Source organism: Chroicocephalus ridibundus, chromosome 2 (genome assembly GCF_963924245.1).
Source record: "Chroicocephalus ridibundus chromosome 2, bChrRid1.1, whole genome shotgun sequence".
Taxonomy (NCBI): Eukaryota; Metazoa; Chordata; class Aves; order Charadriiformes; family Laridae; genus Chroicocephalus; species Chroicocephalus ridibundus.
In genome coordinates, this window is record NC_086285.1 from 74,072,551 (window position 1) to 74,085,308 (window position 12,758).

At 38.9% G+C, this 12,758-nt stretch overlaps 1 protein-coding gene across 4 annotated transcripts in view; it reads right to left on the reverse strand.

Annotated features, from left to right (window-relative positions):
* Window positions 1-12,758, reverse strand: part of HIVEP1 (HIVEP zinc finger 1) — a 133,473-nt gene that overhangs the window by 13,781 nt on the left and 106,934 nt on the right. For all 4 annotated transcript variants that reach the window (XR_010069930.1, XM_063325912.1, XM_063325913.1 and 1 more), the window contains exons 6-8: window positions 12,213-12,388; window positions 10,080-10,184; window positions 163-668 (exon numbers count right to left, since the gene is read on the reverse strand). Coding sequence is in view for 3 of the 4 variants with exons in the window: in XM_063325912.1 (XP_063181982.1) it covers window positions 163-668; window positions 10,080-10,184; window positions 12,213-12,388 (787 nt within the window). In the remaining variant the exon portion in view is untranslated. The remainder of the gene's footprint in view (window positions 1-162; window positions 669-10,079; window positions 10,185-12,212; window positions 12,389-12,758) is intronic.

Genomic DNA, 12,758 nt, shown 5'->3' on the forward strand with positions numbered 1-12,758 from the left:
ATCTGTGCTTCGTTTACTGTCAACTCTCTTAACGACTGATCAGACAACAACTCTAAGAATGAAGGGAAGGGCAAACATTTTGATCTTTGAAAAATCTCCAAAAAGATCTTTAAAAGGAGGATTTAAAATCCCGCTCTCTCCCCCGGAGTCAGACACTCCTACCTTTGCAAGAGCTGCAGTTGATAGTAAGGAGTGGCCCAAGGCTACTTCTGGATCGGGGTAGTCCACAGACATCTGGCGACCTGGAGATGTAGGAGCAACATCCCCAGCACTGTGGGGACCCGCTCCTCTCTCCTGGGCTTTATCCTCATGTGCTTCCTGATGGGTGAATTCTGCTGGTGACCTGGAGGTCCTGCTAACCGACTGGACTGCGCTAAGGACGGTCATCTTCGTCAGCAGCGCTTTTGGCAGACCATCCATAGAGTCCGTGTGAACCCCAGAAAAACAGTCTGGAAGCCTGATGTCTTCATCAGCACCAGGGGTGTCCTGCAGGCCATGTCGAGAGGGGTGATGCTGGGGGCTGGCCGTCACCGAGGGGGTTGTGGATAGGACTGACTCAGCCTGACTGTCTTCATCATCGTCTTCATTGTCATTTTCATCTTCATCCGCACCATCAGACTCCTCCACATCATATCCTGACCGGTCATAGCCAAATCTTTGCTTCTCACCTGCAAAAGTGGGAATGAGAAGGTAAGCCGATGGAGGTCCTGGACTAATTGGGAGAGGAGGTGGGAGGCAGGAATTAGAAACACCAAAAACACACGTCATGTGCATTTTTCAGTCACATTCGATTGCATCAAAGGAACAGGGAAGATATTAATTTTTCGTTGTATTTTCTAGGGTACATACTTAATTATACAGCTACATAATCGTTCACTTTCTGCTTCCGTGTTGTTTTTAACCTTCTGGATTTGGCTGTTTTCTTTAAAGCCATTTATAACCATTTGCTCAAAGTCACCCTTCACTCTTTTGCCTGGGGAGAAGTGAGCAGATTCCTGGTTCATTAAGTTCCCAGTGACGACATACGAAGCTGGCCTGCCAACCTGAGCGGTGGGATATTCTCTAGCTGGTTCTGACTCATAAGTGGGTGTCCTTGTACCTAATATGAATCACTGCTGCAAAGGTTTTTGAAGGATGCAAACAGAAAGACTGGAGGCTGTTAGTCAGGAATCTGTCTCGTTAACAGGCAAAAGAGACCAAAATTAGACCTTAGCAGATTTCTTCACTTTGCTCCTGTTTTGAAAGGTGTCCTAGGAGGCAAGAAAGCCCTAATCCTATCAAAACTTACCTATGCGTGAAACTTTGCTCGCATGACGAAGCCCTCCTGATTTCAAGTCTTAAAGCCAAACTGCTGTCTAGTGGTACATTTCTCTACAAAACACAGCTCTACTGTAGCTTTTCACCTTCTTTTATATCATAACTTGGAAAGAAAGAATCCTCTTTAGTAAAGAGACAGAAAATCCCATCTGCTGTATCTGATTCCAAGCCAGACTGTCTGGGATCGTATTTTATAAAAGACAAAACGCTTTGAATGCACTAATATTTTATATTCGATTAAAGGTCTGTCTGCTGAGCTGTCCAAAAAAAATATCACCATAAAAATCATTTGGCTCTGCAAAAGCAATAATGGTTGCTTAGTTAAAATCTCAGAGATCCTATTCTAGGGAAATCTACACAGCAACTTACCATCAAACTGAACGATTCTGAAAAAAAATCAGACCCTTAAAAGAATTTGAGTGTATTATCAATACCTTAGGCTGCTACGTTACCAAAACCAAAATACACATCTTGAACTCCAGGTAAAGTAAATGGGTTTAATTGAGCTACCTCTCAATAAGTAACTTACCATTATAAGCCTTTATGGTTTCAAATGAGCAATGCAATTAGGAACAAGACTAATAGCTTCTTTGAAAAAATCCCTCTATAATGATTTTGCCCCTCTTTGCCTGCACAGTAATTTGTACATTAACTAAATATGGAAACTGTACGTTTTCTACATTTACTACAGCAGGCCTGAAACTGAAATGTTATTAAAAGTACCCCAGATCCTCCAGGTCATTGGAACGATGCTAACAAAAATATTTTTTAGAATTTTAAATAGTCTTCATTTATAATTCTCATCTACAGACAAAGCTGTTCAAAAAAGAAAATACATTTTAGTGGAAAAATTAATTTGTTATGGTCCATTCCAAAAATATGGCAAGTAGGATTGTTGAAAATATTATTAACAAAGCCACATGGAGTTATGAAACATTTTTTTTCTCTATACTTCCGTCATTTCTCTTCTTCACATGGTGTTTCTTCATTATTAATTTGCAAAGCAAACACATCTAAAATGTTAGAACCTCTACATATGTTTGATTTCTGAATGGAAATAATTTCCCTCAATGCCTCTTTAACAGATCTCAAAGACTTCTCTATGCGTTACATCTAAAGGGTGACCCATACATTTCCTGCAACCCTCTAAATAATGTATGGGGGCACTGCAAAATCTTGGATTTTGGTCCGGACTTCCTCTTAACTTTGGTGTCTTTACCAACGTCACATAACTATTCTCTGGCAAATCCTACTGTTTCTTTTCTTTTTATTCCCTCTCTCCACATGAATCACGTTTTCTGTGAAAGTTGATGCCAATCACCAATGACTGTCTCCACTGGCAAGAGAACTACCTGAAGTGATTAGACTGACTCGTCACGTTTGTAAAGCAAGGAAAACATACGCTTAAACAATGCCCTGGTTTAAAATAAGAAACTATCTTTTTCCAGATGAACATTTAAAAACTCTACAGGATTTACTAGCAAATGCTGCTTATGTAGAAATCTGCATACATCTCGGCTTTCTAGAATAAAACCATGGAAAGGGAAAGGGGAACCGTGTGTGGGACACAGATTCCTTACATGCAGGACTCCGTGGGATATCATTTCCCTCTATTGTTTCCCTGTTTACCTCCACCCTTTGTGTACTTGCCAGCTTCTATTTAAGTGTGGTTACCTGGAGCCAGAGCCTGCAGCGTAGGCGAGGTGACAGCGATGAATGTGGTTCCCTTACTCCCACACCGCTTCGAAACATCAGATTTAAAAAAAAAAAAACCCATTCCTAACTCACTTGCTCTGGCAATGCATGAAGGAACGCTCTGCTCTGGCTTTTTTACCTGTGTGCGTGTTTGCTGAAACAACAGGTGCGGAAACTTTTGTAATTAGTGTTCCGCTTAAGCACTGCTGTAAATCAGTGGCGCTGCGAGAGGGCCCGATGCTGGAGTTTTAAGCGGTGGAAGACCCGGGCAGGTTACGGGTCTTCTCCGAATGAGGCATCGAGCTGAGGCTGTGGCCACTCCTTCTGCTGAAAGACTCTTTTTCAAGCACTGTCTTGTTAACCAAGTAGTATTGGCCCCCATCCACTTTAGTAATGGTACACTGCCTACTAAAGTTCCCTTGCAGTTTTAATTGGGGAAAAATTAATTCTTTGCTTCCTATCTTAAACTATGCACAATTATAACCATATGCTTATGTAGCTCATATATATATATAACTACAACTGACTCAATTTCCAAGGGGAACAAAATGACTTCTGTGTTTAACTTTGTGTGAGGTTGTAAAGCAGTGTGGGATATTTTTGAATGAAGGATGTGTCATAAATTTAAAGGCCACTGGCATATGGGGAAATGGCTTTTGGCATGAAAGTTCACAGTTGTTTTTTTAAAAAAAAGGAAACAGGAAAACAGTTTCACATTATTAAGTGAAGACTGTTCTGCTTTATGAAAGCTACTTCTCTTTCAAATTTGTAACTTTCGCCATTTTACAAGACCGCCTCATTCTTTGATAAAGAGTGTTTTTGGAAGAGTAGGGAATGTCTCTCATCCTCTGTCAACTGTTGCAATCTGTTCTTTTAAACCCCTTCTTTCTTCTTCCTGGACTTCACAGGAGAAAGGGAAACTTTTGGCTACAGACATGAGCTCTGCAAAAATTAGGAACAGCTGGAAATAAAGGTATAATAGAAATGCGGACACGACTTTTGATTGGTGATTTTGCTCACATGCCAGCTATAATCCTATTTAATAAAACTGAGTTTTTAATCCTAGGTATCGAAGTAAGTGTTATACAAATCATGGGCAAAACTCATCTTAGTCCGTCATTTATTTTGTTGCCAGCCCTCAGTTAGTTCACCAGCTCTGTATTGTGTCTGTGGTGTTGGTGAGCTTGTTGGCTAAGGCCCTGCTATACTGACATTTTACCTCAAAGCGGGGGAAAGAAAAAGCTTCAAGTTGTTTAGCACAATAGCATTAGCTGGACTTATCAGCATCCTAATATGTCCATTAGTGAGTGAAGCGCCTGGGGCTTGTAAGTCCACAAACTGCTTTTTCCAGTTGTGATGCTATGAACTCGGTAACTGAAATAGGTCTCTCTACGTACTTTATTTTAAAAGCTTTTTTCCTACAGGAATCCTTAATGTACATGATTTTAACAACGGTTATCTAATTATCGTCATACTGCAAAGTACTGTGGGCTTTTGACTTTCATTCCTAAGGATATGGAAAATAATAAAATAAAACTAACCAAAAAAGTAAGAGTAACCTCTGCTTCTTTGAAGCAATTATTTACACCTAAGCTTTCCTGGGTAACCTGTACATTGTAAATCAACACTAGCATTAGCAAGGTTCTTCAGAATCTCAACTTACGACTTTTAACTGTGATATTATCACCACTTAGTCCATCACATGACCTGACTTATCAGACCCCGCTACAGACTTAGCAATTTCTGCACCACATCCAGGGATCAAGTTCAACGGCTTAAAACTTAATCATATTTGTTTATAACTGAATCATATGTAGGTAGATTTTCACATAAAGAGCAAAATGTTAAATTTCATTCTTTCATTGGCAGGAAGATAAGAAAGAACTGAAAATGTAAGTCCAGACTGCTGAAGTTTTACACGTTCCTAAGCAAATGGACAGTTACACAGATAACTACGGGTATCACTATTAGCTCTTATACAGATTAAAGACATAGCTTACTAAGTATCTGTTGGTCTGTTCACTATCCCCATTTAAATTTTTATTTACTAAATTTATTGGGTTTTAGCACCTGAGTAATTGAAAGCAGCGTTTATGACCTCAAACTGCGGAAGCATCTTCAGTTATGGATTACTATCTACATAAAAGCATTTAATACTAAAGTGTCTGTTCTATGTTATTTATTCTCCATCAAACTCAAGAAAAAAACTCAACCATACAGAGCAACAAAGGCAGAAATATATTTTTTAGTCTGTCATCATGTTAGCATAAACTTGAAAGTAATCAAGTCATCAATGCACTATTTTTCTCAACAATTACAAACTTAGACTTGCCTTTTTTACCTGTTGTATTAGTCTTACAACAGACCGTTCCACAACCATTTAAACAAATTTTAAAAAGTAAGGGTAAACATAGTACTGTGAAACAACACTAGCATCTATACCCAAACGTGCCCTCTCCTTGTCTTTCTAAGTCTGCTCGTAGGCTTTACTTGACTGATTTCAGTCACGCTTCAGCTACTGTCCACTGCTCATCACCATCAAACAGGACTCACAGTGACATCTACTGGGTTAAATTCAGACTGGTAATAGCCAGTGCTCCTCAGAAACGAGAAAAAACAACTGTGGGATTTCGACTTTCATTCCTGAGAGTATGGTAAGTAGCAAAACAAAACTAACAACAAAAGCAAGAGTAACCGCCGCTTCTTTGAAGAGATTTTTTTTTACACCTAAGCCTTCCTGGACAACCTGTACATTGTAAATCAAGCATTAGCAACTAGCATTAGCAACTTTATTCCCAGGCTGTAGGTGCAGGGCTCCAGCATGCTTAATGTACATCTAGTTGAAGATCAGACACTGGCAGTAAAAAAAAAAAAGAAAAGAATTAAAAAATATTTTGCATAAGTTATACCGAAGCAGTCTTCCATTCTATTTGCAAATGGAGGATATTATTGCAAGGATTTTCATTTATTTTCACTCCAAAAATGTAGGTGCAGTGAAAACACACACAGACTGAGTCATGATTAAGCTAATGAAGAGCCACGGAAACTCACTTAAGATCTACTATAAGTTAATATACAGCTAATTAACTTTGAACCATTGTATCTTCAGAAGGGTTTATTTAATACCAGAGAAAATGAGAGTGTGTTTTTTTTTTTTTTTAAATATATATGTGTGTGTGTGCATATATATATAAAAATACATATCTGAAACTTACAATTAGGTCTTTTCACTGGTAAAGTAATGAATATTTTCAGATAAAATTTCTCTGCAGAGACCATTTAAATAAGTCCTGCCCATCTACTGATTTCATTATTAAATAACTATCTTGTGCAAGTTTACTCAGGCGTACCATACCATTCATATATTAGCTTACATATGAAATATTACCGGTTTAAAGTTCATAACTGTTGTACTTTGAAGACAAATTATTGTTGTTTTTAAGACTGCATAGCAAAATGTTGGGTCAACATGGCCGAGGAGGATATCCCCAGTTGCAGTCTGTCACACTAAACAGTTCACCTCATCTGACAATTTAATTCAGATATTAACATTCCTTACATTGTAACCCTGTATTTTGGTGACAAGAACATTCCACAGAGCAGAAGATGAAAGATAAATGGATGAGGCAATGGTTTTGAATACAAAAAGCCATGCCAGAAAGTATTTACTAATACCCAAATGATGACAAGTCCAAATACAAAGAATACTATGTTAAAAGCTCTGATCACATGTAGTCTCAAGCTAGAGAGCATCTCTTTCTTTTTTTCCTAGACGCTACAGCACAACAAAATTTCAGCTTCTCAGATTCCTGAAAAACCACGCTCTGCGTGTGCATGGGCCTGCATTCAGGACTGTCCACAATTTTACAGTCCTTATTCAATCCGTGTGTACTATTAGTCTGTACTGCTCTCAGGTCAACGCTGACTTCTCATATGAATCTAAAAAATTATACATCCAAATAATTGTGTTTGCCTATGCTTTAAAAAAAATACATAAAAACAGAACCAGCAAATTCCTTAGTAAATGAAAGATTGGTGGCTGTTAACTTTCTGGCTAATTCTCCAATTCGAAGGCTGGTGGAAGACAAACAGCTTAGTTACTTTAAGCAAAAGTGTAGATGTTTTTATTGCCGTAAGAGTGATCAGTATTCCAAGCGTTTGGATAACAAATTAGTTACAGACTGACAGACAGACATTCTCTGGATCAGGAAACAGGCCAATCTCACACGGCCTACGGGAAGAAGAAAATTTCTTTCTGAGGTCGTAATTATTTCTTATCAGATTTTCTGCACCTTCCTCTACATCATCTCACATTGCCTTCCAGCTGAGGAAAGAGATGGGACTGGGCAGACCACTCTCTAAGAAAGAGGTCATTTTTAACCACCACGCAAGTCCTGGAGTGAAAAATACACGTGTTTTAAAGATGTCGTTTTTTAAAGCACCAAAAGGAAACCCGCCACAAACCCGCCAGAGGGAGGAGGGGCGAAAGGGCCGAAGATGTAACGCCAGGAGTGCAGCTCAATACCCAAAGCCCATCATGTTTTCCTTCGTGGGTGACATACTGCTGGCAGGGCTGTCCCTAGAGGTGCTGCCCCAAATGTGAGCTCCACTGCGCTGCCCTGGGGAAAGGGCAGCTAAAGAGGTGGTCGACGCCGCTTTGGTAACTGAGACTGCCTAGACACCTCAAAAAAAATTAATATATTCAATCACATTCAAATGTAGCCAAAAAATTAGCATGTACAGGATTTCAGAGAGGGCAGCAGAACCACCTACGTTTGAAAAACCAAGTATGCAAATACTTCACACTTTTTTTCCCCCCCCTCCTGACTCTTTGCCTTAAAAATGGGCCAACAAGCAAGTTTCTGAATTATGATCAGAAATACTTCCAAGTGTAACTAGGTGAGCTGAGAGATGAAATTGCGTTTTTAAAGCGTACAGTTACTCATTGAATTTACATAGATAATTGTAAATGCACTCTGTTAGGCAGCAACGGGAGAGGCTGGACTGGTTTGGCTGCAGCAAGCATGTGTTTATCATGGGCTTAATTATCCTGCTTCTTGGATGGGACTTTTGGGCTGAGCTTTGTGCTGCACAGCTGGTTTTGCTATGGGTACCTGAGCCAGATCATTTAGAGGAGATACGGATTTTATCACCAAGTTGCTTTTTGTTTTGGGGTTCTTAGTTAAAGAAAGAAGTGTTACCTGCTCTATTTTGAAAAAAAAAAACAACAACAAACCACCAAAATGACCCACCCAAAAAAACCCATTGCAGTCTTAAAATTAAATTTCTGGAAATGTTTCATGGATTATGTGGCAGATCCTGTTGAATGTTTGTCTTGCTTTCTTTCCAAAATGGGGTATTTATTTTCTTAAGTAATTACTGTGCTGAAACAAAGAACTTATTTCAGGGAATATATAATATATTTGTACTATGGTTACACACACCCATACACGTTATGTAAAAAAGACAGTGTCTGTCTCTCTCTCTCAATTAAGTAGTCTTAAAGCCAAAGAAAAGCTATCTTTCAACAAACTTTTGAAATTGTTTACTTCTACTGGGTGTTACTGATAATTCTGTTAACATCTGAAACATTTCCCATTACATATAACCACAGAGGCAGATTTTAATGTATGCAATCAGGAATATCGATTTATCAATCAATAAAATGTTTTCAGTTCCTAGTAAAGGGAAGTACCTGTTCAGCTGTAGTTTGTAAAATGAAATGAAATGCCGAAAGCTATAGAACGTTGCTTTAAAAAGTTGCAACGATTTTTCTGTCATGTGAAGGCTGAAAATGTTAATGAAAACTGTTCCTCTGTGAGAAAAGGACAGTAATTTGTACTGCCGCTTATCTTCTGTGTTATTTATTTGCTACCTCAAATTGCGAAGGGGAACATGTTTTTTAGCTTACCAAAAAGGAATCTGTCGAAGAATGCCAAAAAAAAGGAAAATGCAGGTTTTCTTTGTACCTAGCGCACTACTGAATCATACCAGCTGAGTCATATTCCCAGCATTATTTAGAATTAGGTTCAAGCTGATTCGCTTATTCTGCTAGCGGATGTCATATGGGAGCAAGTGCATTCATCTTTCTTGCCCTTTACTGTTTAAATAAAGATCCCACTGCTTTCTTTTCTCAAAACCTCATCCGCAATCTAATAAACTATTCCACTGAAGGAAGAAAAATACAACAAGGCAAGGCAACAGGACTCTTCTCCCTGCTGAGAAACGGGAGGACGGAGAAAATGCCGCCACTGCTCGGAGACATGCCGAGATCTGAAAGAGAGTCCAAATGCGCAACCCTGTCCTCCATCTCACTGGGCCTGGGGCAGCTACATGTTTCTTATCAAGCTGAGCCAAACCCGCGTGAACCCGGTTTGTCCCTCTTTGACTGTCCTCCATCTCACCTCCTCTTCAGCGGAGCCACCTTGGGATGCGGGAAGTGCCAAATTCCAATTATTAGCAAATACATTCATTTTGATAACACTCTCATCACTAACGGAGAAGGAGAACAGGTCAAGCTGAAAAATGTTCATAATTTCTAAATGAGCTCTATCTGCTGATTTATGCCCAATTATTTGTGAAGGAGGACAGAACTCTACACTGGAAGATGATTAGCCTCCTCACAAAGCACTCAGCAATGTATTTGTGATTTGGGTGGCATGTTAATGATATAATTTTTATGAAATGCGCATCTCAAAACTTTGACAATTTCATGCACAACTATTTTGAAAGAAACACTACATTTGACTATATTTTTTCCTAGGCGAACAGCTGTTTTTCTGGTATTTTCAGTCTTCTTATATTTATCTGTGAAAATGATAAAGTTAAACTGCATAACACTTTGTGAAGAATTCAGCAGCAATTTATCTTTAGCATATGCTTGCCATTTCTTTTGGTGAAGGTTTTCCCAGTATTTCTTACGCCCTTGGACTAGCTTCTAAGATTTTTACCTCTGTATCTATTCCCTGTACAAGAATTTAAAAGCTTTGGAAAAGAAAAGGTAAGAAACTGGGATGACAAAATAAATACAAAAATGCAGTAAAGAAAAGAAGATTTTTATTTCTTACCGAATTCTTCTTCTCCATCCTGGTCATCTATTAAGCCTACCGAGACTCCCAAATCCATGCATTTCTTGCTATGTGCCTTTGACTTCATATGTTTTGTTAAATTTCCTTAAGAAAAAATGAAAAAAAATTACCTGCTCTGTGACTATACGAACACACACTCAACACGTCTATATCTTATTCAGCTACATTTATAACCAACTGTACAATTTGATTTCGTGCTTGATAGAACCTTGCCCCTCAATGCAAGCTGTCAAGGGCTGCGGCAGATTCACCATCCTGAACGCCACTAGCTCTCTGGCTACGTTTCATGAACTTCTTTATTGAGATAAAATAGAATAGGGCGGAAACCCTAGGTGATGATGTATTTTGCATTGGCGTAAAGGATCCCTTATTTGTTTATGGCAAAGTATAAAAAAGGCTGATCCAGTCTTCAAAGTCAGGTTGAAAGAAAACTACTGCGTGAAACTAAAGTTTCTATCTTGCAGCTCTTCTAGTATTTAACGGATTCTATTTTTAGTGTAATCATTTTCACTGCCAACCTAAACAAACAGATTAATTTTATTCAAAATCAGAGCAAGAACATATTCTATCTGAATCTCAAAAGCGAATGCATAACTGCTGAGGGGCCCCACAGGCTGCTCTCCCCTTCTCCTTTGAGAAAAAAAATTATGACGAATATAATCAAGAAAAGGTTAAGAGTAGATCAGACATCTGTAAATGACGGTATTTGTGAAATGTATATTATTACAAGTAACTGCTCGCTTACTTAAATTTCCTATTGTCTCTCAAAAACCTGTTTCTTTGAGGCATTCAAATGGAAGAAATTACAATGGGTGAAATGGTGACTCTTCTATAGTTATGGAGTACTTCATTCCTGCTTCGAAATAAAGCCAGGAGTTCACCCCAAATTTTGAAATAATTGTTATGAAGCTACATGACTATACTGACTCACAAATAGCAAATTCCCCAGCTGTACATGCTACATGAAACCACACTGTCCTCTCATGAAGGGTGGTTTACCAAACGTCAAGCACCCAACTGTGTGACTGACTCTGCCAGCAGTAATGGCAGCGGTCGGGCACAGCAACTGCAGAAGAGGAAGCAAATACAAGCATCTGCCACAACTGAAACCGAGGAGAATTTCAAACGGGCAGCACTTAATTCCTTGGACTTGGCCAGCACGCCTACTCTGCAAAAACCACCATCGGGATTTACTGGGTTCACACTCCGGCCTTTCATCTTAAAGGCAACATGATGACCCGGCGTGCCAGGATGCAGCGATAGGTTATGACACATCTAAAGACTCCCCATCCCACTTTCTGCAGCACTGGGTTATTTCTGGTGTCGAGCAGTCTCAAACCCACTAAAAATACAAATGTTTCTGAGGTTACGGCTGGGGGGATTATTGCTAAATGATGTTCAAAGCCAAGAAAAATTTTACTGCATATAATTTTCTTGCTGAAAGTATTTTGGCTGTGAACTTTTCCTGTCTGTTTCACTTATTTTGAATCCTGGACCTACCACTGTTTAATATACTGGCTGCTTAAACTAGGATGCATTTCAGTATCTGGTGTAACAGGTTTTGAAAAGCAGGGGTCCATCTTTGGGTGTCAGAAGGTCAAGTGGAGAGTGAACCTTGTCCTTCAAGGGTATAAAAAATATTTTAATAAGGTAATTTAATACAGGCCAATTTTTTTTTCCCAGAGCAATTTGTTGAGTGCTAATAGGAGTATTAATATATACGTCAATGTCATACCTCAAAAAGATCACTGCTGGGGACTTAAAATTCTGTGTTCCCATCCCAACCTAGGATGAGCAGCTAACCAGCTCACCTCACCTAACTTTAATCATACTCCCATATGATTTCCCTCTTCCGCTCCAATTTCTCACCCACTGTGGCATGCCACATAGTTGCCACATTCATATAAAGATGTGATTATCTGAATAAACATAGAGAAGACAGAGGAAAAAGAAGGAAATCAGAAACTACAAATATTTGAAACATGAGACAATAAAACTCCACAGAGAGGCAACTTCTTTAGCTTATGAACAGCCAAGCGTGAAAAGAAAAGAATTATACTTCAAAGTAGAAAGAAAAAAATGGGGAAAAGGCACACTGAAATGTGCTCCTACCTTTAGTTTTGAAGGAAAAGTTGCAGTAATTGCAATGGTAAGGACGGACATCGGTGTGTGTGCGAATATGCTTCTTCAGCATGCTGGGCTTCTTGCAACGTATTCCACATTCTTCACAGATGTACTTCCCTCTCCCTCTCCCCCGAACATACACATAGTCTTCATTTGATTTGTACCTAGTAACAGCACCGTAAGAGTAACGCAATTAGTTGTAAAGGGAAAATGATTCTCGTTAGAAACCATAATCTGCCAGAATTTTAAAAATTATATTTAAAAACGAATGGCTGACAAAACCAATCATGCTCTTTTTCTGCTCAACTTATGCATTTATTTGTTCATCTCACATCTAGATTTTTCAGTAGGTAATCATAGACTTGTTTAAGAAAAACGGTACATCTTTTTTAATAAAGGTACCACTTGACACTAAACATATTTCAAATTTCCTCTTCACAACACAGGAACATACTTTTTAAAAGCATCAGTTCTTGGAAGCGGGTTTGGGCACTGTGAGAAGGCTTTAAAAGAGCATCTTTGAGGCTCTGCGTT